Raw genomic sequence first — 27,074 nt, 5'->3', positions numbered from 1 at the left:
GTGCAATCCACCCTGAGACTTGGTGAGAAAGGTAGACTATAGATGAAGCAAATATATAAATTTTATTTCCATGTAAGTTTATGCCTTTCCTACTTATTACCTATTTTCCAGAAGCCTTCCCTTCCCTTCATCCAGGCCCTCTTACCCTCCTGTGAGAGCCATCCAGGCCAGCATACTCAATAGTCTTCATACCAGCATCTGCCCAGTAAAGGCGCTGAGACTCATAGTCAATGGCTAGTCCATTGGGCCAGGTCAGGTTAGAGGAGATGATCACCAAGCGACCAGAAGCATCCATTCCTGCACGCTCAATCTTTGGACTAGCCCCCCAGTCAGTCCAGTACATGAACCTGCACACAAGCACAAAACATAATGTATGACTCTGCTGACCTGTACAATTTTATCAACTGTTTGCCACCAAACCCCACAATCTAACTGGTCCAGTGATTTCAAAAGCCATTTTTTCGCTAGCTGTCACATTCAACCAGAAACTGTACCATCTAGGAAGAAATAAAGTGTAAGGATTCAAATAGCCTCCCAGACTGGGTTTACAATAAAATTCAGTTCAATTACTCCAGATTTACAATACAGAAAGCAGAGGTGGCTAATCAGTATGGGGGGAAAAACTAAGACCAGTGTGATGTGCCACCCACATACACAAAATGCTTCAGATTAAGTTGCATTTCAGGCAGTGATAACAAGACATACTACATGGTCAGAGATAAAACACAGGGCAATAAACGAAACTATGCTAAAAAGCTAAGAACATTTTCTCTAGAAGTAAGAATTCAGTGGCTTAAAATTTGTACTTGTGGTCAGGAAGAGAAGTTTGAACTCCAGATCAGTATAGTAGAAAGACTATTCCATTTCTAGGACTTTTAGAAGTCTTTCAGGGATAGGCACTGCCACAAAGAATCAAAGCCCAATGACACAGAGGCATTATTTCTGTGCAGTTTCCACAGGGAAAAGTTTCTCACCCTCCAACAGGGTCTACTACAATGTCTCTAGGTCTATCCAGGTTCTCCCATATCAGCACAGTCCGCATAGTCCCATCTGTGTTGGACACCTCTATCCGGTCTGTCCCTGCAACGAATAGCAGAGAAACAAAAAATCATATAACCACAGGAGAGCACAAAAAAAATGACTGATGTGGTCTCCACTGTACTCCCATCCCCTTATCCCCTCACCAAGGGAAGACATACTCAAATACACTTAAGATTACTTGCTCAGAAGACCTGAAAGGCACTCCCTTGAATCCCACTTCTCAGCCCTTCAAGTTGTTGATCAACTAGGCTGCCAATTCTCAGTGCATTTATTTGGAAGCAAGTTCCACCAAAATCAGTAGAATGCAGGGACACAGCTGGTGGAATCAAGTGAACATGATTGGCCTGGACTTCAGGCTACACACGGGGTGGGGGTGGGGGCGGCAGGTTTGAACGCTCATCACCTATAAGGAAAACCCCTTTTTGAAAATGGGAAAGCAGCTTCTTAGGAAAAGGATAGGCTGAATGACCTTTTTGCCTCAACATACTAATTTTCTGTATGTCGAGGGTAGGTATTCTGCTCCCCTCTTTGGGGAGCATTCAAAGCCACAATCCACAACTTGCAGTTTGTAATGGTATAATACAGGGAAGTTTTACCATTGGATTTCTAATGAATCAATATTGTCCATTGGATGATTTACTATGGAAGTCATATTTCTTAAATAGTCTATAAAGAGCTATGTATTATTCATGCTTTCAAAAATCCATCTTTGGGATATACTGGCAAGAATTTCAAAAGCAGTCTTCCAGAGATTATTGAGCTTAACTAGTAATGACCTTGTTCTGTTATATGGAACAGAGAGCTTTAGTACCTGCATCAGTCCAATACAATTTGTTGGTGACCCAATCAATAGCCAGACCAGCTGGGCTTTCCAGGCTGGTGTCCACCACAACCTATGCAACAAACAAAAACAAAATGAGTCTTATAGAAAATAGTCCTCTGCCTGTTCTCTCTCAGCAATGCAAGTGCATCTAGCAACATCTGGCTATTAAAAAAACCATCAGAATGGGATCTCAGAATTAACTAAATCTCTACATATAAAGAGATGGATATAGAACAATCTGAGCTTTAGTGGTCATTTTTTGGCTCTTTGAATGATAAATTGTGGACACACAAGTGATGGCTGGAGAGAGAATGTACTATTTTCTAAACAAGTTTCTTTATTACTTTTAAATAATGTTTTACACTTTCTTATCTGATCCTCTTGCATAGTTTTACTGCAAATTCTTATGCTGTGGGCTACCTCAAATGTCTTTCGGCACAGAAATCAGTTCATACCATCACACAATAAACTGAGGTTGTTTGTGTCATAGTATAAATTACTAAACTGAAAATACAGATGGATATTTCTTTGTATTCTAACAATCAGCTGAAACAAATTAAGTTGTGTGTGGACCTCTAAATGGACCTCTAAGAAATAAGCCCAGATCATCATACTCATTGGTATTTAAGAGGAGAGGGCGGGATATAAATGGAAAGTAATAAATAAATAAATAAATAAATTTTCAAACTGGCTGTAGATTATCTATGCAAATAAAAAAAGCTTGTTTGTACTAGTTCCCATTCAGAAAGCTGCCTCTTCATTTCAAAGGCATTACCTCTTGGCCTGTTCCATCCCATTTTGCCCGACTAATGGAATCAGTGCCAACATCTGTCCAGTAGACATATTCATCTTTTGCATCCCAGTCCACAGCGACAGCGCTGCGCACATCAGCCAAAGGAATAACATCATCAGACAGGTCTTCTGTGTCGAAGCTGATACGACGGATGTCCATCCTTCGGGCAAAAAGCAGGAACTTGTCAAGACCTGATCAAAGGTCGAAAGGTCTTCTTTTAATTTCTCTAAGTTCAACAACATGGTAACAGACACAGAAAATTCTCTTTTTACATCTAACCTCAGCTGCATCAATGTCCCTCTAAATGAAATTATATGACTGACCCATAGATGGAAACAGACCAGGTTACCAAACAAAATTAATAGAACAGAGAAGGGAAATAAGCATATAATCCTAGGAAAGAGCTCTCAGGAGGAGACTAAAGGAGAACATATTATTGGGGGGGGGGGGGATCATTCAAGTGGAACAAGTATGGATAAAAAAAATGAATTATCACTTCTGTCATTCTAGAAGTGGGGGGAGATTCATTCTATCACTAGCCTGTCCCTCCACAACAAGAGTTTTCTTCGATCACATTAAGTGCCTCTGTAGTCCTGCTGCCAACAATGTTAGATGGCTCCAGGACCTCCATGCACAGGCCATGAAGGCAACGACTAAAACTACCATTGTTTGTCCCCAAGCTACTGGTATCCACACTGCTTCTAATCATGGAGGTTTAGTTTAATTAACAGCTGAGAGCAGACATATCTTCTATGAATTTATCTAATCCTTTTTGTAACATTCTAAGCCACTGGCTACCACCACATCTTGCAGCAGCAAATTCCATAAAGTTAATCATATATAATGGAAAAAGCACTTTCTTTTGTCTGTCCTGAACATTCTTCCAGTCAATTCCACCAGGTGAGCTCAAATTCAATTATTAAGGAAGAGGAAAACATCCTCTGTACAATACATAATTTTATATGCCTCTATGCATTTCTTCTTCACCCTCAAGCTTTTTTTCTTTTAAAAAAATTCCAAGTGCATTACCTTTTTTTCTCATAAGGAAATGCTCCAAACTCTTGATCATTTTTGGTTGACCTCTTCTATACCTATTCCAGCTCTAAGGTACCCCTTTGAGATGAGCTACTATAACTACATACTGATGTGTGACTCACAGCCCAGATGTGTATAAATGTGCTATTATCCTGGACATCTTACTGTTAATTTCCTTCCGTTCATCCTCTATCAGCCATTGAATTGCACATTGTATTTGTTCTCTCTCTCTTTTTCATTCACACACACTCACACACCACTCTACCTAAATTCCACTCTTGTCTGTAGCCTCTTTCAAGCTCTTAAGTCTAGTCTACAGATTTCAACATATTCCTCCCGGTCTGTATATATTTAAAACCAATAGTCAAAGCACACAGACTTTTATCCATCACACTTACTGTGGGCACAAGCACGGGTGCTGGTCTTCCGAAAGCCTGTAGGACAGGCACAGGTGTAATTTTTGCTGTTTGGTAGGCACAGGTGAGTGCAGCCCCCATTGTTAGTTCCACAACGATTTCTCCCTGCTCAAATAGCCAAAGAACAAACAACATATAAGAAAGCCAGTAAAGAAAACAAAGGCACAGTTTGGGCCACAGGGAAGAGTGAAAGCTACAAGCCAACCATTTTTGATCTCTGCATGCACATGTATACATAGACACATAATAACTAAAAGATTCCTATTACAGAAATTCCTGCCATTACTCCTTTTGAAAATTAAACTTTTGTTTATTTTTCAAGGACATGGTCAAGTTGTGTGTGGGGCTTGCTTTTGTGTGGTGGTGGTGTAAATTTCAAATAAATTACACTGCTTATAATGGCAGAAGTCTCAGCTCATGTACTGTATGTTTAGTGAGGATATTGATATTTTCCCTTAAGTTATACTAAGACAATGAAATATGAACAGTAAAGGTTGTCATTAATATTGACTACTTCCTACAGTTGTAACATGCCTCAGCTTCCCTGCAGCCAGCAGAGGGAGTTGAGATTATAGATAAAGTATTCCCAAGATTCACTATCCATAAGTATCTCTTCAGTTTTCAGCCTCAGCAGTAAATAAGACTACCAGGTAATACCCACCATGCACCACATGTGAGCTTCTGGGACATTTCAAGGGACAGAATGCTAGTTTATGTAGCCAACTCTTATATTCTTCTTTGAGTGTCACAGTTGAAACATACAACAAACTGGAGGACTGAACTAATGTGCTTATTTTCCTCAGTTTTTAGCATCAGCATGATTTCCAAGTCACAGACGATGGACAAGTATTGTCACCTGAACATTCAAGCTCAGCAAAGGTAATTAAGATCCCTAAAGTTCATCCCTTAACTTAAGAGTTAAGGTCTTAAATTTAAATACATGTGGAGTCCTTATATATCTCCTGGCTTCATGCACACCATCTTGGTATTTTTTTAAAGCTTCTTTTCACAATTATCAGCACCAGAAGCACTGGGAGTGGGGTATTTAAAGATGAAATCAATTGCCATACTCAGAATTATAGTAAGTAAAAAACTCCAGAATTTCTTAATGACATGGGAGCAGCAAATCATATTTTTCACCCCATGATTTATCATTTCCTTGTTCATGGGCATAGCAAGTCAAGTCTATTGCTGTTTGGATGGCAAATGGCAATCCTTGTGTCCCCAGGTACCTCTGCAGTTACCTGCTGGCTGACGTTGAGGGTGCAATGTATGGATATCCATGGGAAAGTGAAGTTTGTTGCGAATGATCTCCTGATTCTTGCCGGTAAATTTGTTTGCACTGTTTATGCTCTTGGTATGCCAGTCAGTCCAATATAGGCTGTCTTCGAACACTGTGATAGCGAAAGGATGTGGAAGGCCTGCAGGAAGAATCCAGCACAGATCCATGGATTACTCTAAGCCTTCAGAGGGGTTATAGGATAGCTCTTTATTCTGTCTCCCCAACCCAGAGGTGTTTTCTGTTGGCAGAATAAGAATAGCCGTATCTAACCTATAACCAGGAAAGTTGTGCTTAGCTGGCTACACAGAGCTCACTCTGTGGTGAAGGATGACCAAGCTTAATCCTTGCTGATATTGAGCAGGTAAGAGGAGTTAACAGAAACAGTTTGTGCAAGTGGGAATAACTGTGAACAAACTGTAAACAGTGTATTTCATTTCTACATGATCCAATGGTGCAAACTTCACTTTGTCTAGTTTATCTCACCTTGGCTAATGACAGCTTTCCTATTCTGTCCATCCAAGTCAGCCCTCTCAATAACATGATGTTTGGCATCTACCCAGTACATCCGGTGCCCTGCATAGTCAATGGTTAGCCCATTTGGCCAGAAAAGGTGAGTGTCTGCAATGATACGACGATTGGAGCCATCCATGTTTGAGTATTCTATGCGAGGAGTATTTCCCCAGTCAGTCCAGTAGATGGTGCTATTGGAGAAGAGAGAGGAAATTCAGCCACTTTGTGATCTACAGGCTGTTCTGATGAGCAATTTGAAGCTAAAGGACTGGAAAAGATGACGGTGACCAAGGGTTTTGTTCCCCCAGCATCTGAACAAGCATCTCTGAACAAGCTTGCTCACAAGGCAAGGATTATAATTTACAGAAACCCATTCATGTAAATTAGCAGTCCAAGTACGAAGAAGAGTGTACCCCATGTACATCTGCAGAGAAAGTAAGAAGACCTTCGCTATTCAGAAGAGTGTACCTGAGCCAATTTCAGCCCAGTATGCTTCCATACAGAAAGAATCCTTAGCCATCACCCATCACTCACCCTTCCATGGGGTGAAGAGCAATTGCTCGAGGCTTTTCTAGGTTCTGCCAGAGAAGCACCTTCCTGTGGGTTCCATCTAAGTTTGCTACTTCAATACGAGACGTTCCAGAGTCTGTCCAGTACAACTTGTCATGGATCCAATCAATGGCCAGTCCACCTAGGATCCAAAGGAGAAAAGAAACCTCTAATGACTGCAGGCTGTGCTCCCTCGTATATTTTTTCCACTGAAGAAACACTGAAGAGAGTACTCCATTTTCCCTTGTCCAACAAAATCAGCAATATTATAAAAAGCAAATAACCTAGGTATCCATTAGTCTCCATGCCTGCACATATTTCCTCATTTTCCTCATCCCATGACTCTGCAATCATTAAAGGCACTCACCTGGACTCTCCAGCCCTGTGGACACCACTTCTTCCACATTGCTGCCATTCAGGTTAGCCCTCATGATGCGGTCCAGTGTGACATCAGACCAGAACACTAACTCTTTGCTGTGGTGAAAATCAAGTGCAATAGCATTCTCTAGGTTGTTCAGGAGTAAGGTATACTCTGAGCGGTGTGGCAAGACCTGTCGGATATCAATACGATTGGCGAAAAGCAGCACAGGCTCTGGTCCTGAGGGAAACATTCAGAGAAAAGTGAGTGGGTCAGTAAGACAAAGCTTATCAAAACAAAAACAACAAAACTCATGGGCAAAAAAACATTGTTCAAGAAAAACCTTTATAACAACAGTACTAGAACGTATCCAGGCAGCTCCTATAGTCTGATCTGGCTCTTCAACCCACAGTCAGAAATGTAGTCAGCAATATCATTCTTAAAAGGTGGTACTATGTTGAGCAGGTATGGTTCAATATGGCCCTAAATGGACTGTGCCACTCATGCCAATGTTATGATCCCTTTGTTTTGCTGTTGGCACAGCAGAGAGCAGTGCCAGGCACAGATTCAGCTGCCATGTGGCTTGGGGAAACCAGATGGTTCAACAGATCCAAGTCTCAACAAAGACCTCATGTTAACAAGCAGATCTCTTGGCTCAGCCCTCAGCAGCCTCAAAGTTAGGTTAATCATGTGCAATTTTGTTCCAAGGTCTCTCACATCCACCCACTCAAACAGCTGTTACATGACATATAAAGTACTTGCTATCAAGTCCAAAGCATATCAGGATAGTTCCACCATTACCACCCCCAAAGAATCCATTTTCTATTTTCAACTGGAGCAGAAAATAGAAAAAGAAAGGGCACAGAGAAAGCAGCAATTGAAAACAAAATGCCAAAAAACCAAAGCCAGCTGTATACTTTCAGCCAAATTTAAAGCCTCTACACTGACTACACTAGGAAATCAAACTAGGCCCTAAGAGCCAAGAATTTCGTCTTACCCAGGGCTTTGCAGCTACGCTTGTCTGGGCGAAGTTCATAGCCTTGCTCACACCAGCACTGGAAACCACCTTCACTGTTGGTGCATCCCTGGCTGCAATAACCTTCCTCTGCACATTCATTCACATCTACAACAGAGGGAAAAAGGAGAGAGTTATCATGTCTTTAGGTGTTCAAAGGAAGAATAGTTGAATCTTCCTTAGGTTCTGGATTCCACCCTGCTCTGGACAATCTTTCCTGCTCTGGACATTATTCATATAAATAGGGCAATTTTTCTCATTTGGAGTACTGTGTGCAGTTCTGGTCGCCACACCTCAAAAAGGATATTATAGCATTGGAGAAAGTCCAGAGAAGGGCAACTAGAATGATTAAAGGGCTGGAGCACTTTCCCTATGAAGAAAGGTTGAAACGCTTGGGACTCTTTAGCTTGGAGAAACGTCGACTGCGGGGTGACATGATAGAGGTTTACAAGATAATGCACGGGATGGAGAAAGTAGAGAAAGAAGTACTTTTCTCCCTTTCTCACAATACAAGAACTCGTGGGCATTCGATGAAATTGCTAAGCAGACAGGTTAAAACAGATAAAAGGAAGTATTTCTTCACCCAAAGGGTGACTAACATGTGGAATTCACTGCCACAGGAGGTGGTGGCAGCCACAAGTATAGCCACCTTCAAGAGGGGTTTAGATAAAAATATGGAGCACAGGTCCATCAGTGGCTATTAGCCACAGTGTGTGTGTATATATAAAAATTTTTTGCCACTGTGTGACACAGAGTGTTGGACTGGATGGGCCGTTGGCCTGATCCAACATGGCTTCTCTTATGTTCTTAGAACAATGGACTTTTCAGAAAAGTATACCTTGTGCTCAGTCAGCCCAGGGACATGCCATAATATCCACAGTAAACAGGGAATTATCCCAGAATGTGCTTGGTTCCATCTATGGCAGCACTCAACAGGTCAGACCAGGTTCTGAAAATGACCCCAACCCCCCCCCCCCCCTCCATCCCTGGCAATAGCTAGTCATGTTTTTACCAACAGACACATGCTGAGCTTAAAGCTGTTCACCTTGACACAATCTGCCATCTTCCAGGAGCCTGTAGCCAGTGTGGCAAGTACACTGCACCGTCCCTCGAGACATCTGGCATTTGTGGGCACAGCCGCCATTGCTGAGGTTACAGTTTTCCTCTCCAGTTCGAGGACCTGTAATAAAGTAAGAATTTTTTTTTTAAAAATGTAATTGTTAGGATTTAGGAGGCCCAGGTTTGAATCCCCACTCTGCCACAGGACAGAGTCATAGGATCATAGAGACGGAAGGGACCTTCAGGGTCATCTAGTCCAACTCCCTGCACAATGCAGGAAATTGAAGTCTGTAGGGCCCAGCTGTGGTGTGGTGAGCTCTGATGGGGGGGGGCAACAAAGCACGGTGCTGCATTGCGGCACTGCGGAGGGAGGGCGGGGGAGGCAGACAGGCAAACTAGGAGGTTGTTGTGGGCACCGGGAGGAGGGGAGCCCAATTTGGCTCCCCCTCCTCCTGGACTCCTAGGCAACCGCCTAGTTTGCCTAGTGGGCAAACAGGCCCTGGTCCCCACACTGATAAGTGCATGCCTGAGACTGAAAAGACACCTAGCATCATGAGAGGGAAAACAATGATTTAATAAAGTAAGATTTTTTTAAAAAAATGTCATTGTTAGGATCTAGGAGGCCCAGGTTTGAATCCCCACTCTGCCACACGACGGTGTCATAGGATCATAGAGACAGAAAGGACCTTCAGGGTCATCTAGTCCAACCCCCTGCACAATGCAGGAAATTCACAAATATCTCCTCCCACACACACCCCCAGTGACCCCTGCACCATGCCTAGAAGAAGCTTCCTGAGAGACCTAGCACCAATCACACATTTCAGCCTAACTAAACACACAGACTGCTTGTGATGTTAAGAGGAGAATGATGTCAGCTGCTTTGCATCCCCACCAGGGAGAAAGGAAGTGCATAAATGAAGTAAATAAATCAATATTAAATGTAAAGGACTTCCCTTCCAAAAAGGAGACTTAGCTAGGATTCTCTCCATTTTACAAACTTGGTTGGTTGTTCCTTTCCACAAGCTGCTTGCTTTTTACTACCATAAGGCAATCCACAGACAGGATTTGGAAAGACAATATGGATCCAAGGGCTACATAAAGCCATTTGCAACTCCTCTTGTCCTTTCTTCAGTGCCTATTCTGCCCTGGCCAACACCCCAGTCATTTCCTCTCAATTCTATTTTTCTTGGTTCCTTTCTCCTTTTCCTCTAAAATAACTACTTTTATTTCTTTTCTTCAAGATAATCATCACTAACTGCTGCATCCCAGATGACTCTAGTCAGCCCTGATTCAGATGTTAGGTATGAACTTTATTCTATGTGGCTCTTCCATTAAGCAAGTTTGGCCACCTTTGTGTCATACATATATTGTCTTATATATATAAATACACACACACACACATATATATATATATCTTTAAGAAAAACTCTCATGTTAATATGCTAATATACTGTGTTAACATTATGTATTTGTTAGACTATTTTCTATACTTTTTTTACATATTTGCACACTGATTAAGAAATATTCAACATCTGTAAAACCACCCATATATTGTGTATTTGGGTAATTATAAATAAGCTTACTTAATATATGTTTTTTCTTTTTCCTAATTTCCTATTTATTTTCTTTTTGTATCCACATTAAAAGTTAAAATAAAAATAAAATAGTATGGGAACAAACTGGTGCTATAGCAGTGGAATATAGACAAAAAGTTTCGCAAACTGTTTTGTGAGGTAAAAGTTTTGTCAAAATGCCGCCTAAGTCAGGGTAATCACTTGAGAGGACTGAAGCTGACTTGGTGTCTACGGGGGATAATGAAGAAGTGGAGGAATTCATGAATACTAACCAAGCAGAGATTTAGAAAATAAGGCAGGAAATGGAAATGGCTAAATTAGAAAAAAAGAAGAAGAAAAAACTAGAGACACTGAGATTAAAAGAGAGTGAGAGAGGGAAAAGCCCAAAGACGGCACAAAATTGAATTAAGTATATCTAAAATGAAATAATTACAATTAAGGGCTAAGTTGGAAAATACTAGACTAAGTGGTGAAGCCTACTATGTTGATCAAAAGAACCACCTTGTGCACTTGTCTTGAGTTCCACGGTGAAAGAAAGGCAGGATATAAATATTTTAAAATCCAAAAAATATTTTGAGTGTATTTAGTAGGGATAACTAGGGATGGGCACAAACCAAGAAAATGTGGTTCGTGGCAGCCCAGTTCATGAGTTATGAACTGTCACTATCTTTTAAGATCTAAATGAACTGATGAGGTTTGTTAAGTGGTAGAAAGCCCCCTCCCCAGGCATGCTCAGGGAGATCTCCAGCTCAATCCTGCAGGGGATCTCCAGATGAATCTCCTTTACCTTCCCTCCAAGTTTGGTGAAGATTGGATTCATGGAGTCCAAGTTATGCTCTCCCAAGAAGGTGCCGCCATTCTCCATTGTTTCGCATTTTTGCAAACCCAGCAGAACCAGAACAATGTACAGCGTGCCCAGCAATACCAGTGCAATCACAGAGTGCCCAGTAGAACCTAGTGCCACTGGTTTTGAAGACTTAAAAGGACTGATCTCAAAACACAAAGTCACAAATCTAATGAAGGGGGATAGGATTTTGTGAGATCTGTGCAAGAAAATGGGAAATGAACACATAGGAAACATGGGCAAAGTGGGGGGACCCTCTTGAAACTAACATAACTAGTTTGAAACTCTGAACAGTGTTTCCAAGGCTGGAGAATTCAGCCCCACTGTTGCTTTGAAGTTTGGTAAACATTTGTTTGAAGGGAGACTGTCTAGAAATATATCTATTCAGGAACCAACAAAAAACTTCAGGAACTGCTTGAAAGTTAGTGCCAGTTGACCTGCCGTGAACTTCATCATGAACTTTTGTCTGTGAGATGGTTCATGCCCACCCCAAGAGATAATAGAGCTGTCTTCCTTAGTGCAATTCCCCCAGACACTAGAGCTGAAGCACTTCTTCCACCTCCAGCACAGAACTCTTCCACCTCCACCACAGAACTCCCACCTGGAATCTCTTCCATCAGCTTTGGATGCTATCAGGATCACCTCTTAAATAAACAATGAGCCTATAGTGATGGGAGGGAGGGGAAACTTACGGCAGTTTTGATCTGGGCTCTCATCACTACCATCTCCACAGTCATTTGCACCATTGCACAGCTTTCTTTGGCCAATGCAGCGTCCATTCCCACAGAGGAACTGATCAGGGGCACATTGTGGGCTTCCTAAAAGGGGCAGAAAAGGAAAAGTTATATACAGTAATCACTTGTTATACACAGTAAGCTATTTTTTTCAGACTGATCAAGAGTTACTAATTTACTTCTATTTGCATCCACAAGATTTCAGAGCATCTCTTTACTATTTAGTGTCAGTTCTTAGTACTTCAATGAAGACCCTGCACTATATAGGATCAAAACATTCCACACACTGAATCTTCAAAGCCTTCATTCAACTGATTCAACATGCCTTTCTGGTGAAAAATCAAGTGAATAAAGGTCTCCTGCATCTAAGCTTGTTTTAGGAATATCATTTTAGGCTGCTGAATTGTATGTATGTTGGGGGGGGGGTTGCTGATTTGTTTTTATTGTTTATTATTGATAATTTAATACTGTTTTTAATTATTGTATTGTATTCTTTTTGCTTTGTAAGTCACCTTGGACAGGTTTCTGCAGAAGCAGCATATATGTTTTCAAAATGAAATAAATACATTTAAAATGCTTGTAAAATTTGTTCCTTTGTAACACTTTTAAAGACATCATATTTTACATTTTCTGTATTAAATACTTCCATTGCTAATTTGGGACACATAAAGAGAAATTATATATACATCAGGTATAATCTATATACTTAAAAAAAAATATTCCCTCAGCCTTTAATTTGCCTCATTTATTATTAGGACTTCAACAGTAAGACTAATTTTTAAAAGCTTTTAATCAATTTAATTCAAAATATGCCCCCAGTTATTTCAGCAGATATTTAAATATTTAATACAAATAATTATGCCATCTTACTACAGGAATTTTCTTTCACACAGGATGAAATGTACCTCAGATGATGGCTGATGTTATTATCTAAAATCAAAGTATATTTTGCTTCAGAACTACTATTTTTATCAATATGTAAATATCATTAGGGTTTGTAGAATCTTTCGGGCTCAAGTGCCGTGTTCTACTGGAGAAAGTTTCTCTTCCAGAAACTTTCTCCAGTAGAACACAGCACTTGAGCCCAAAAGATTCTACAAACCCTAATGATGTTACCAGCCGTGAAAACCTGAAATCTTTGATAATATGTAAATAGATGCAAATTTCACTGATTAATATCATGCTAAAAATAAATAATCACTTTTTTAAATTGGGTGACAGCCCTAATTGTTGACCTTTGAAGGGTTTTTGCCACAGTGGCATATTGGATCATCACAATTTATATAAAAAAAAAATCACCAAACTTCCAAAATCAGGGATGGCTTTACCCTTTTATGGAGCATGAGGATATACTACTTTGATGCATCCAATAACTGCAGTCAATATTTGGTACTCCTTTCCTAATTTTGGACATTATGACATTTACAGTGTAACTCTAAACAGAGTACACCCTTTTAAGAACAACCTTGTTTAGGACTGCACTGTTAATTACTGAGCTTAAGGCAGGAAATCTAGCTGCACAGAGAACAAAGCAGCAGCTTGCTTTCAGAATTTTCACCTGTATTCTCACAGTTTTCCTCATCACTGTTATCAGAGCAATCATCCTCCCCATCACAGCGCCAGGAGAGACGGACACATCGGCCAGATTTACAGCGGAATTGGTCGGCTGTGCACATAGATGTAGCTGTGCAAAAAAAATGAAATAAATTTAGCCAGACAGTGCAAATTTGATTTGTTATTTGCATACCCTTATTCTCCAGAGTCCCATATCACTAGTGCCATAATCACTGGCACTCTCATGACTTCCATTAGGTCATTCCATTCCAATCACAGAGGCACACTGGTCTTATATACCCCTCTTGCACAATCCTTTGACCAATCAACTTCTGTATGATTTCATTTCTTTCCCCCTTTTACAATTATTTCTGACAATTATTTTGCTCAAATATTTACTTCTCCTTTCTGCGACTTTCTAGCCACATTTCTGCAGCTTTCTAACCGCAACCTTCTACTTCTGCTTTCTTCACTCTGCACCTATTCCTTCTAGTTCCCGTTTTTCTACTGCAAGCCTTACTAGCTTTATTTAGTTGAAATGCAACAAGCTTTATTATGCTTTATTAATTCCACGCCTTATTGATCCCTTTATTAATATTCCTTATTGATCTCCTGTCTCACTATCACCCTAAAGACACTCACTGCAGTTTTTTTCATCTGACTGGTCATCACAGTCGAAGTCACCATCACATCTCCACCCAGCATTGATGCATAAACCACTGTTGCACATGAACTCCCCAGAACGGCATGGCTGGTGAGAGGCTGCAAAGAGGAGACAGCACATTATAACCTCCATTCAACTGTCCCCAAAGGACCAGCCCAAATAGAGTAAGAAGCCCAACAGACTCAGTTATATGTTCCCCTCTCTGAATTGCCCAACAGTGACAGAGAACAATTCCTCCCACAGAACTTGCTGCTGGCAAAGGGAACAATAAATAAGGTAAAGGTAGTCCCCCTGTGCAAACACCAGTCGTTTCCAACTCTGGGGTGACGTCGCATCACAACGTTTTCACAGCAGACTTCTTACGGAGTTGTTTGCCATCGCAAACCGGCCCCTTGGTGCAGAGTGGTAAAGCAGCAGTACTGCAGTACTGTGGTCTGAACTCTGCTCACGACCGGAGTTCGATTCTGGTGGAAGCTGAGTTCAGGTAGCCGGCCCAAGGTTGACTCAGCCTTCCATCCTTCCAAGGTCAGTAAAATGAGTACCCAGCTTGCTGGGGACAAAGTGTAAAAGACTGGGGAAGGCAATGGCAAACCACCCCGTAAAAAGTCTGCCGTAAAAACGTTGTGAAAGCAACATCACCCCAGAGTCGGAAATGACTGGTGCTTGCATAGGGGACCTTTCCTTTTCCTTGCCATTGCCTTCCCCAGTCATCTACACTTCCCCCCCAGCAAGCTGGATACTCATTTTACTGACCTCGGGAGGATGGAAGGCTCAGTCAACCTTGAGCTGGCTACCTGATCCCAGCTTCTGCCAGGATTGAACTCAGGTCGTGAGCAGAAAGCATGGGACTGCAGTACTGCAGCTTTACCACTCTGTGCCACAGGGCTGCTAAAGGAAGCAATAAAGGTAGTCCCCTGTGCAAGCACCAGTTGTTTCCGACTCTGGGGTGACGTTGCTTTCACAACGTTTTCACAGCAGACTTTTTACTGGGTGGTTTGCCATTGCCTTCCCCAGTCATCTACACTTTCCCCTCAGCAAGTAATACTACCCCCAAAAAGTAAGATGGGTTCCTAAATCACAGCAAGTTAGTGGCATCTCACAGTAATTATTCTGAAACTTGAATTTAAAATCAAAAGCTAATTATGCTATCTGGGATTTAAGTATCTGGAAACATCAATCCTGCTCTGTAGCTTCTAGTCCATATACTCAAAGTTCTAAATGTGTATCCAACACATACCTCACATACATTTCTTTTTTACCTTACTGCTCAGATTTCAGGTTTCAAGAAAAGCAGCATTTCCAACATTTTTGTACAATCAGTTCTGAATATAATATTTGAGGCTTCTTGAAATAGCATTTTCATTTCCTGGTGTAGAATCTGAAGTATTTTATACCAACATACATCACATGCCCCCAAGGGTGGCTGACTTACAGCAGTCAGATTCATCAGACCAGTCCCCACAGTCATCATCTCCATCACAGTGGTATATGTCCAGGATACAACGACCATATGCACACTGGAACTCCTCCAGGCTACACGTAGGTGCTGGAATATCTGATGCTAGTAACGGGAATGAATAAACAAGACTAAAACAAGACTGCAAAAAGTTGTGTGCCTCTGGCATCACAAATTTTAAAAGAGCTAGTTGGATATAGAAATTACAAATGGCATTACAGAGGTTACATGTACATTTATGAAGCTATCTGGGCACACTACAATGGTGTCACAGTGCAACTTTCAATGAAGCCCAAGTGCTTGCAATTAAGTCTTGCTTCTGGACACTGCATTCAGGCTACTTCACAGGCAACCCCATCAGGAATAAAGGTATGGTGTTATGATGTTATGTTCCAAAACAGAGACAAAATTCAAGGAAAGTATTCATATTCAAACTGATTGCCTACATTAGTACAGCCCTTATTAGTTCCACCTTGCCATTTTACCCTATCACTAAACCTGTTCCCTTCCATCCCTGAGGCATGCATTAATAACCCACTAGAGAAGGCAAAGCCAATGGAAAGGAGAGAGCAAAGCTGGCCTTTCTGAGCTGTTTCCTGGCTCTGAAATCTTTGCAACCTTGGCTGTCTCCCAGCTTTCATTATCTGGAGAGATAAAAGGCACTCCCCCCCAGCACACACACAACACTGCTCCCCACCCTTGTCCTTCAGAAACTAGCAGCCCAGATTCCAACCCCCAACCTTTTGGAAGTTTCCTCCTATCTAGAATAAATTCTGTAAAATGCCCTTGAGACAGAAATTGAGGAGGACAATCCTACAGTTTCCACAGACATTAGCTGCTGTTCAGATACGGTGTGGACAAACTAGTGGAAGCTACTTTGAACAAAATGCCAAAGGACCCATAGAAGGAGGACAGTACATAAAGAGCAAAACCAATTATCCCAATATTCTGTCATTTAACTCCAAACTCTTAACCCACCAGATAAATTCTTAATTAGATAGAAGGGTGAAGTCTGGCAGGGATGATGGAAGTGTGCACAAACTGGGGAAGTGGAGAGACAAAAAGAGTCCTGGGGTGCCATCCACCAAGAAAGAAGGAACTCCCAACAACCCTGTGAGATAGGTTAGGCTGAGAGTGTGTGACTGTCCCAAGGTCACCCAGCAAATTGCTACAGCAGAGTGGGGATTTGAACCTGGGGGTCCCAGATCTTAGTATGACATTCTAGCTGTTACGCCACATTGAAAGTACTTTACTCAATGAGAATCTAAATTGCAGAATTCACTGTCAGTGGAAGCAGTGAAGGCTTTGAGCACAAGGAGAGTAGACCAATTGTAGGATAGGTCCGTCAATGGCTACTAGCCATAATGAGAAAATGAAGCTTCATATAAAGAGGCATACCTCTGTATATGAATACCAGCGCTAGGAGGAAACATCAGGGGAAGGCCTTGGCTTCTGTGCCCTGTTGGTCAATCCACCAGGACTAGTTGGCTACTGTGTGAAACAGAATTATTGACCTGATGGACCATTTCTCTGATGCTGCTAGGCTTTTATGTTCTTTAAAATCATAACTAAAAGTTATATTGATTCTTTCCTTGAAAAGAACAGCAACTTCTTGCAAGTTTCTACTTATGCACTTTCTCAAAAAATCAACATGACTTTTCAGTTTCAATGCATTTGTTTGCATTTATATTCCTTTATGAGTACCATTCTAAAAAAGAATTACTGTGGCAGAAAATACTACTCATTTTATGGAAAGGGAGAAAGACTAGGGGAGTCTACTGCTGTTCTAACAGATACCGGTTCTCATTTCAAAATTTTAAAGAAGCTTGACGTTATCAAGGACAGAGGGCAGGGCTTTTTTTGTAGCAGGAACTCCTTTGCATATTAGGCCACACATCCCTGATGTAGCCAATCGTCCCAGAGCTTACAGTAGCTTACCCTGTACTAAGAGCCCTGTAAGCTCTTGGAGAATTGGCTACATCAGGGGTGTGTGGCCTAATATGCAAAAGAGCTCCTGCTACAATAAAAAAAGCCCTGAAAGAGGGTAAAGTAATGATAAGAGGAATGGAGACTTGAGTCTAATAAGGGGTTCAGAGAAGTCCAGTTTAGGCAAAATAGCTGCGCATATTTGCACTGCTGATCTGCTACTATATTACACTGTAGCTAGGTGATACTAACAGATCCCTAATGCAAGGGCATTGCATCCTGAAGCATTCCAGATATCTTTTTCAGAAGGTCCTGAATGATCGGTAGGATGGAGAGCTTCTGACAGCTTAAGACACTGAAAAAGGGAAGATACTTACGGCAGTTCTCTTCGTCTGAGCCATCCTTGCAATCTGTATCGCCATCACAGAACCAGTGCTCAGCTATACAGCTGCCATCACTGCAGCGGAACTCTTTGTCTGAACACTTCCTCATATCTGTAAAAAAAAGCCAGAGGTAGCTCAACTGAAAGGTCACCTACTCTACCCTTCCAGGACTCAGACTCCATTTGTGCAAGTTATCTGTCAGGGAAGAGTGACTGAGAGAAAAAAGGTGTATCCATGATTCCTCTTTGGGTAGTTAAGCTTTTTACTATAACCGTTTTAATTATTGTAATATTTGAGATTACTGTTCCAAACTTTTATCACTTTGTCCTGTTATTATTACTACACACAATGTTACAAATTGTTGTACTATAATTGTTTCTCCTTGTTGGCATATAGGCTGATTTGTACTACCTTTTTTAAAAAAAAAATTACTGTTATGCCAATAAAGGTTTTTGGAATTGGAAAAAGTTATCTGTCAATTTGAGAGCACCTTAACATCCCTGAGCACATTAATAAATGTACGAATCCAGAATTGCCAGCCTCCTCATTTTACTATTAGGTTCTGAAATTAAAAATGGGAATTAACGGGAATTCTAAATAAATGTAATGTAATGTAAAACATTAGCGTTCCAATAGACGGATGATATCACAATGTGGTTTGGAAAAAAGAACGCAGACCCAGCTCTCAAACAATGCATTGGACCAAATCAAATGCTTTGGACCAAGCTCCTCAATCCAGCAAACCCACTTAAGAGACTGCTGTCCCAGCAAAAATCTCAAACTCTAAGTGGACGTACCATTTATATTTATCACTGTTCTGGGCCCATACACTGAACCAAAATAACTTCCCAACTACCTGCAGGTATCCTGAATATATGTCACCATTGGAGTAAAGGAAAAGCAAATACTTTTAAAAATCATCTGTTTAAAATGGCTGTTGTATGGAATTAGACAGGACATGTGCCCAGTGACACAGTCAGACTACTAACCACACTGCTCATCGCTGTTGTCCCCACAGTCATTGTCACCATCACAATGCCACAGGCTACGTATGCAGTATCCATTCTGACATGAGAATTCATCCTCCTCACACTCCCGTGGTGCTGAGGGTTAAAGATAAGCAGCAAACAAGTCAATCATAATGTAAAAATATAAGAACATAAGAGATGTCATGTTGGAGGAGAACCCACTCCATCTTTACAAAGAATGAGTTAGAGCCTTGCGAGGTAAGAGACAGGATTTTGGGGTTCCACTTAAAAGCCATCAGTCTTGAAAAAGGCAATGAAACATTCGACACCGGCTAATGTGGACTGGCTTTATGTGGATGAACTTATTCTTTATCCTACACCTCACTGAAACAATAGTGGACTATACATGCAAGACTGTGAAGTGGGATAATTAAAGTTTCTTAAAGTGCCTGTGTGCAGTCTGAATGAAAGAATTAATTACCGACTGTTTTCTCATGATTTCAGTTTATGAATCAAAAGCAGACTCTTAACCTTTAAAAAGTACCTGTGTGCACTTTGATTTATTTTTCTGCAGACTGTTTGAATTCATTTTAGTGCAGGCTGTTTGGGAAAAGAGGTTATGTCTAAGTGCCTGCGTGTACTCTTGTGTTTCATATTGCAGTCTGTGTAAAGGTAGACGCTTTGTAATATTAAAGTGCCTTTGTATACATTCATATCGTTCATCTTATTTAGAGTAGAGTCTACTCAGAAGCAGAGGTCAAAAGGTTTTTCCTATTACATATAAATGTTTTGATAGTATAGTTTCACCCTGACGTTTCTTCTACTAGAGGGTTAAAGATAAGCAGCAAACAAGTCAAACATAATGTAAGACTATAAGAACATAAGAGATGCCATGTTGGATCAAGCCAGTGGCCCATGCAGTCCAACATTCTGTCACACAGTGGCCAAAAATCGAGGTGCCAGCAGGATGTCCACCAGTGGGGCCAGGACACTAGAAGCCTTCCCACTGTTGCCTCCCCACCAAGCACCAAAAAATGATATCACATGTACAGCTAAGTGTATTCAATATTACTCTCTGTGCCACACAACATCCTTGGAATCCCTCCTTCTTCAAATGTGGAGCACATCCATGTTATGGGAGTCCAACAGCAGGAGAGAGGCAATAGAAGAATTCTTAAGGGCTTGTGGAACTGTATCTCCTCTACCAAAGGACAAGGATGGCAATAGCTCACAGAACACCATTTGATGCCCTGAGTTGGGGTCAGGGTCTATATCACAGTATTACAAGAACTGCTAATATTTATTGTAGAGTTTAATCAGATTAATCACAACAGGATTCAGTAGTGTTGAGAATACACCAGTAGTGCTACAAGAAAATGATTTTGTATATTAAGACCTGTGATGACGTGACTTACGGCAGTCTTGCTCATCAGAATCATCCTCACAGTCATTGTCCCCATCACAGACCCACGAACGACGGATACACTTGCCATTGTCGCAGTGAAAATCCAATGGGGAGCAAGTGGGCAACACTGAAATACAAAAAGAAGAGAGGCAACTCCAGCAGGTTGCCAAAGACATCAATGACAATAAACGCTGTCTTGCATATAACACAGTTACTAAAACAGTAAAAACATGAGCCCAGGATATTTGCAACTGAGCAGTGCCATTCTACTTAGGAGTATCCCTATTTTCTTCGAAAGAGTGCTGCTTTATCCTCATTCTTTCCAAGCTCAGGTTCTACCCTTAAGGAAACATGAACCTGATTCCCTTACAGGTTATGATAAAACAACTAATTTCCTCTTCTTTTAGAATACCAGTAACATCTTATTGTTTCCAAAATTAGAAACTGAACAGTATCGATACTTATCAATATAGTTACTGTTGGAAGTCATATTAATATGACAGAGAGGGCTTTATAAGAAAAAACCTGACCATTATGCAATATAAAAAGCTAAATAAATACTTGGTTATTATGTGACTTTCAGAACTGGACTCGGATGTTATTTGGCACAGAGTTCCACCGGGTTGGGCCAAGGTGGAGAACACCCTGGCCCTGATCTAGGACAGGCGGATGTATTAATTAATAGGTTTTATTAATTTTATATCACTATAAAGTATAGTTGCATACCAATGTAATCTATGCTCTCTTTAGTAATCTAATGCCTGAAAAACTGCCTCCATTGTATAGAGCATAGTTGTTCTACTCCCAATGCCAACCAACATTTTCACTTTCTCTGCAACTGAATCCTATACATCACTGGAGCAACACCTACATATTCATTGTTCTGTAAAATGTGTGCCTACTGCCAGTAGTTAGTAACTGCAATTAGAATGTTTAGATAACTATTTTAAAAAGTGTTATCCCATATTGCCAGCATCACAGGGGGGGTGTAATCCCTCAGAAAGCTGAAGCTGCCATCCATAAAGGCTGGAATTAAAAAAGACAGCATAAATCAACCACAGCCCAAGGATGATAGAAACACCAAGCCTTGCAAGGGCTGTGCTTCAAAGGCTGCCAACTATGATGTGAAGGGAGCAGCAGGTTTTTGTCTGGAGGGGAGGGGGGATTTAAAGGGTTAAGATTTTGTGAACATTTGACTGCACTTGTTGTATATTGTTTTTAAAACTTTAATTAAAAAAAGAGAATGCAAAAAAAGGGGGGGGGAGCAGCACAAGATTTTGTTACTGACAGGTGCATTCTCCAAAAGAAACAATGTTACCTCAAGTATTGAGAGAGAGAGAGAAGAGAGAGAATCAGGAACAAGGAAAATATTAAGATTGTGGAAACCTTTCATCCCTACCCAGACACAGTTGATACGATCTTCCAGCTGTCATCAAATGGGCTTCCTCTCCAGCACAGGGGGAGGAAGAATGAAATCAGTAACACAAGAACTGGGAGGATAGATAGTTCCCATGAAGGCAAGAAACGATCATAGGTTCAGTCTTTGTTGCTTCCCAGTTCTTCAACCCCTTGCAGCCTAGGATTGCTCCCAGTGTCCGGTGTAATCTACAGAGCCTACACAGAACTGTCCCCCTTTCTCTGTAAATCTGACACCTGAGGAGCAAATTAATTCAGCAAAGGACAGACAATACTCCATTCCTAATTCCAATACAGTGTGCAATTCTACTCAGATCTACCCAGAAATAACACCCTTATTATTCAATCGGCCCTACTCTCAGGAAAGAGTCATGGATCTTTGACTGCACTGGCTGTATATCATTTTTAAAAGTTTAATTAAAAAAAGAAAATGTAAGAAGAAAGGAAGGATTCATGGATCAAAGGCCAATGAACTTAAATGTTCCTTTGCAAGTGCCACAACATTTCTCAGTTCATTTATGGTAGGTATATATTGCTTGGAATCAGAGGAACATGAAGTACAAACTAGAAAATGAAAGAAGGACAAAAACTGTTGCAACATATTACATGAGCAAGAATGGACCATAAGAAACTGAAGTTCCCTGCATTCCTACTTTGGATGAATAACCCACTCTCCACAAAGAAAATTTTAGATGGGAGATTTTTTTTTTGCATTCTCTTTTTTAAATTAAACTTTTTAAAATGATATACAACAAGTGCAGTCAACTATTCACAAAATCTTAACCCTTTAAAATCCCCCCTCTCCCCAGACAAAAACCTATAATAACACATCTATACCATCCTAGGATCAGATTCAGACAGGCGAAGTTCAAGAGGTAGATACAACAAGACAATATGATCAAAACAAAAAGCTGCAAAATAAACTCCTTACATAGAGAATACATACTGACGAGTTCAAAAGAGCTCAGCTTATAGAATGTATGGAATGCACAGGGTGAACGAAGAGATTTTATTGGGGAGATATTCATGATAATATGCAAAAGATTCAGGATGAACAGAAGGAAATACTTATTTACTCAAGGAATAACTAATAGGTGCTTTCACATACACCAAATAATCCACCTTAAATGAACTTAAGCAACTGTTAAAATAGGGCCTGTAAAATAGAGCTCTTTTGCTAGGCTTTTAGTTGAGGCAGTGGACATCACTTGTTATCAGCCACCCCCCTTCATTCCATCCCAGTGCTGTAAGACCTGCTGGACCTGAACAATAGGCCATGTCTGTGAGGCAGAATTTGCCATTTTAGTACCTACTGTTCTCTCTAATTTTAGGTTTTATATATTTTAAATTGTTTTTTTTACTGTTGATTGTTTTTATGATGTAACCTGCCCTGAGCCTGTTCTATGGGAAGGGTGGGCTAAAAATTGAATAAAATAAATAAATTGTCTTGAGCTTCATTATCATTGCAATTCAGCAGTCTCTCTTTCTAATCTCCCTTTGAAATTCCTTTCTAAGCCACTGAATGTTGTGGTTGCTAATGTCAGATTTATGTTCATTTATTCTTTGCATCTTCTTGGACTGAAGCCTCCTGGATGGAACTGAGACCTAGGTTTCCTGTCTCATTACCAATGCTGGTATCTCCATACCTACTACCCTCAGCATATCACACCCAATCCAGTCAAGCATGCTGTTGTCATTCACCTGCTATTGCCATTTGGCATCTGAAATAACTTTTATAAAATTTATATCTCCAGTATCTTGTGTTATATTTTATGGCACACATGGTGTGGCTGAACAAAATGTCATTTTTAAAAAAATAAATTTTATTATTTTCTTAAACATATAAACAATAATCAACCAAATAGCACCAAACAAGTTAAGAGCTTTTTCAAAAATACAACTTACATATAATAAAAAAGGGTACTATTTTTCTATATCATTTTCTTTCTTATTAGGAACCCCAGATTGCAATATTTGCATGGCTAACATCAACTGTCATTCTATCCTATACTTTTAAAAAACCATTGATTTAATGTAGGAATTTTTGCTGTTTTCCAGTTTTGTGCTAGTAAAATTTTTGCTGACATCAACAACAAAGAGGCCAGTTCTCCTTTACACAAGGGGATGTCTCATGGTAGCCAGAAGTTTAAAAGAATAGATTCTGAAGTTACAGGTATTTGATGCCATTTTCCCTCCAATTTTTAAAATCAGTTTTTATTCTACCTGTCGAAAACCAAGATTGACCTTAAAAAGCTGCAACTGGAGAAGATTTAGGTGCCAAAGTATTCCTATGTTTATCCCATAGTCCTTCAAAAAAAGGACTGGTCACATTTCTATTCTTAGGAGTATTCCATATGGTTTTGTAAAAGTAGTCAGGTAAAACATATGCACTTCCAATTCTGACTCAAGTCTTGACAGGTTTTGGTGATGGAAATAACAATGTGTTTTTTAACCGCGCTGTTAAATAATATTTTTCTAAGTTGGGTAGTGCCAAACCTCCCAGGTTAACAAGTTTAGGTAACAATATATAATTTACCTTAGGTTTTTTTATTTGCCCATATATATTCAGCTAATAGGTTTTGCCATTCTCTAAGTTCCTTATATCAAATGTAAACAGGTAAATTCAGAAACAGAAACAATTTAGGTAAAATAAGTTTTTATTTGTTCAATTTTTTCTAGTAGAGTCAAGTTTAACTTTCTCAATTCTTCTGATGATTTTGCTGACGCAACCACTGGTTTGAAGTTTACACTATAAAGGTCTTTAAGATTCAGAGGTACGTATATGCCTAGGAGTCACAGTGATTTCATAACCCATTTAAATGAAAAATCTCTTCTGCTCTTCTTCTGCAGTTATATATATCGGATATATTTCTGATTTTGTATAGCTGATGGTAAATCCTGAGACAAAACTAAATGATTCTATTTTCCCCATTAGATGTTTTAGTGATAGTGATGGATTAGAGCAATAGAAAACTACATCATCCGTAAAGAGGCTTATCTTATGGTTTTCTCCATTAATAGTTATACCTGTGATTTTCAGGTCAGTTCTTTCCAGAGAAACGGGGGACAAAATGGGAGACAACCCTGTCTGATTCTTCTAGTTAACCTCAAGTTGTCTGATTTAAAATTGTTAATGGCTATCTGTGTTATCAGCTCCTGGTATATTGCTGCTATGGTACTTAAAACTTTAAACCCAAATCTGAATAATTTTAATACCAATTTCAAATATTGAATTTCTACTTTATCAAATGCCTTCTTAGCATCAAGGGATAATAATGATTCAATATGATTAAGTTCAAAGATTTGTGTATGTTGTCCATTATTGACCTTCCTGGTATAAATCCTGCTTGGTCTGGATTAATATAATTTGAAATTATTTTGTTGAATTGAACTGCCATCAATGCTGAAAAATTGTTGAACTCATAATTTAAGTCTGATATGGATCTATAAAAGGCCATATTTTAGCTGTCTTTTCCCACCTTGGAGAGAACAATCACCATGGATTCTCTTCAGGATTGTGGCATAAATCCTTTTACCATGATGTAGCCATAAATTTCTTGTATGACTCTATCAGCAGCCCATCCCTACTGGGGGCTTTATTGTTTTAAATTTGCATAATAGTTTCTTTTAGCTCAGTAACAGTACTAGGTTGCTCTATATATTTATAATGTTCATCTGCTATTTTTGTCTTAAAATTAATCTTATTTAAATACTCTGTAATTGTCTCTTTTTGTGGGTTCTCTATGGTATACAATTCTGAAAGAATTCCTAAAAGGTTGAAATAACATCTTATTTAAAGCGTTTTTTTAATTTTAGATTTCAGATGCTTCCAACTTTTTCTGCTCCAAATTAATTCCCCCCCCATTTTTGACCACCATACTTCATGTGTCTAATTTCTAGTACTTTTATTGTTGCATGTAATTCTGAAATGACTTGCTGTTTTTCTCTGTTATAGTGTGCAGTCATTCAGAAGTTTGCCTTATAGGTCTGCCTTAAAGGCATCCCACACAATCTCTTGTGCTACTCTGCAATCAAAGTATTCTTCTGCTTAGAAATTTCTACACAAATACTTTCTTTTTGCAACAATAAACTATTCATGGACCAACTCAAATCCTTGCCATCTGTTTTTTGCTTGCCTAGTGTACATGCCACCCATGAATGGTCAGAAAGTGAGCGTGTACCAATATCAGTATCTATTACTTGGTTAACTAATGTTTTTGACATTAACAAATAATCTATATGGGTACAGACACTGTGGACAGATGAGTAATAAGTATATTGCTTAGATGTTGGATTTAAAATTCTCCAGAAGTCCCCCAAATTGTAAGAGTGTAATATATTATCAAGTTCTGTTAAAGTCTGTTAAACACCATGGGCTTTCAACAATTCAGGGGCTTGGACACTTTGTGTGAACCATTTCTTCTTTAAAATGCAGGGTACTGTCTTCTTGAAGTGAGTCTCCAGAAGACATAAAATATTAATTTTCTCCTTATATACCAAGTTGGAAATTCTCCTGACCTTGATTGGGTTATGTAGCCCTCTGTAATTCCAAGTAGTCACTTTAAGTGCAGATGACATGTGCAATCCTTTTCTATCTAAACCCTTTTCCTGGTTTAAATGTGCAACACAACACTTACTTTTACTAGCCATTTCTAACAACAATGTAAAAACTACAATGATACACAGGTTAGATTTAAAAAAACCTCATTTCTGAAATATATGAGGGGGTTATATCCTACTCCCCTAGCTAAAAACCTAATAACTCTAACTTAAAGTGGGGGATGTATTCCTTACAATAAAAAGTCTTAGACAACTCCCCCCCCCCCCCGCCTCTCACTATAACAACATGAGACCAAAAAACTGTGCTTTTACCAAACTATATGGTTATCCTGACCTTAAACTAACACATCATTATCAAACTGCTAAAAATACAAATTCTCATTATATTGAGCTTGTATATATTACAGAAATATAACCAGCTTCTTCTTTCCAAAATGACTTTTAAAACTTATTTTAAGCTAAATTATTAACTCACAATATTGTGTTTTGGTAATCTCTGAAACAATTAGACTTAACCATTTCCAAAACCTTGTAATTTTTGTACCTTGTAAGTAATGCTGCTTTATAATATTATGTCTTTCATCCTAAAAGTCTTATAAAAAAAATAGTTCACATGAATTAACTCATTGTAATTCATTATTATATTTTCCTAGCAAAAACTTTAAAAAATTGTCTTACATTAGCAATGAATTTTTACTTTAGAACAAAG

The 27,074-nt window shown here is 39.6% G+C and overlaps 1 protein-coding gene across 4 annotated transcripts in view; it reads right to left on the bottom strand.

The window, feature by feature from the left end:
* Positions 1-27,074, bottom strand: part of LRP4 (LDL receptor related protein 4) — a 160,249-nt gene that overhangs the window by 43,913 nt on the left and 89,262 nt on the right. For 3 of the 4 annotated variants that reach the window (XM_060261335.1, XM_060261337.1, XM_060261338.1), the window contains exons 3-20: positions 20,400-20,516; positions 19,006-19,119; positions 18,011-18,127; positions 15,684-15,812; positions 14,230-14,349; positions 13,592-13,717; positions 11,992-12,117; positions 8,868-9,002; positions 7,805-7,930; positions 6,817-7,047; positions 6,435-6,591; positions 5,874-6,091; positions 5,353-5,529; positions 4,091-4,216; positions 2,640-2,848; positions 1,853-1,934; positions 975-1,080; positions 146-347 (exon numbers count right to left, since the gene is read on the bottom strand). In XM_060261335.1, coding sequence (XP_060117318.1) covers positions 146-347; positions 975-1,080; positions 1,853-1,934; positions 2,640-2,848; positions 4,091-4,216; positions 5,353-5,529; positions 5,874-6,091; positions 6,435-6,591; positions 6,817-7,047; positions 7,805-7,930; positions 8,868-9,002; positions 11,992-12,117; positions 13,592-13,717; positions 14,230-14,349; positions 15,684-15,812; positions 18,011-18,127; positions 19,006-19,119; positions 20,400-20,516 — 2,618 coding nt within the window. The remainder of the gene's footprint in view (positions 1-145; positions 348-974; positions 1,081-1,852; positions 1,935-2,639; positions 2,849-4,090; positions 4,217-5,352; positions 5,530-5,873; positions 6,092-6,434; positions 6,592-6,816; positions 7,048-7,804; positions 7,931-8,867; positions 9,003-11,991; positions 12,118-13,591; positions 13,718-14,229; positions 14,350-15,683; positions 15,813-18,010; positions 18,128-19,005; positions 19,120-20,399; positions 20,517-27,074) is intronic. The other variant, XM_060261336.1, reaches the window with a different exon arrangement.

The sequence above is a fragment of the Heteronotia binoei genome, chromosome 21 (assembly GCF_032191835.1).
Source record: "Heteronotia binoei isolate CCM8104 ecotype False Entrance Well chromosome 21, APGP_CSIRO_Hbin_v1, whole genome shotgun sequence".
In the NCBI taxonomy this organism is placed as follows: Eukaryota; Metazoa; Chordata; class Lepidosauria; order Squamata; family Gekkonidae; genus Heteronotia; species Heteronotia binoei.
Note: the sequence above shows the minus strand (reverse complement) of the source record. Positions and strands in the feature narration are given on the sequence as shown.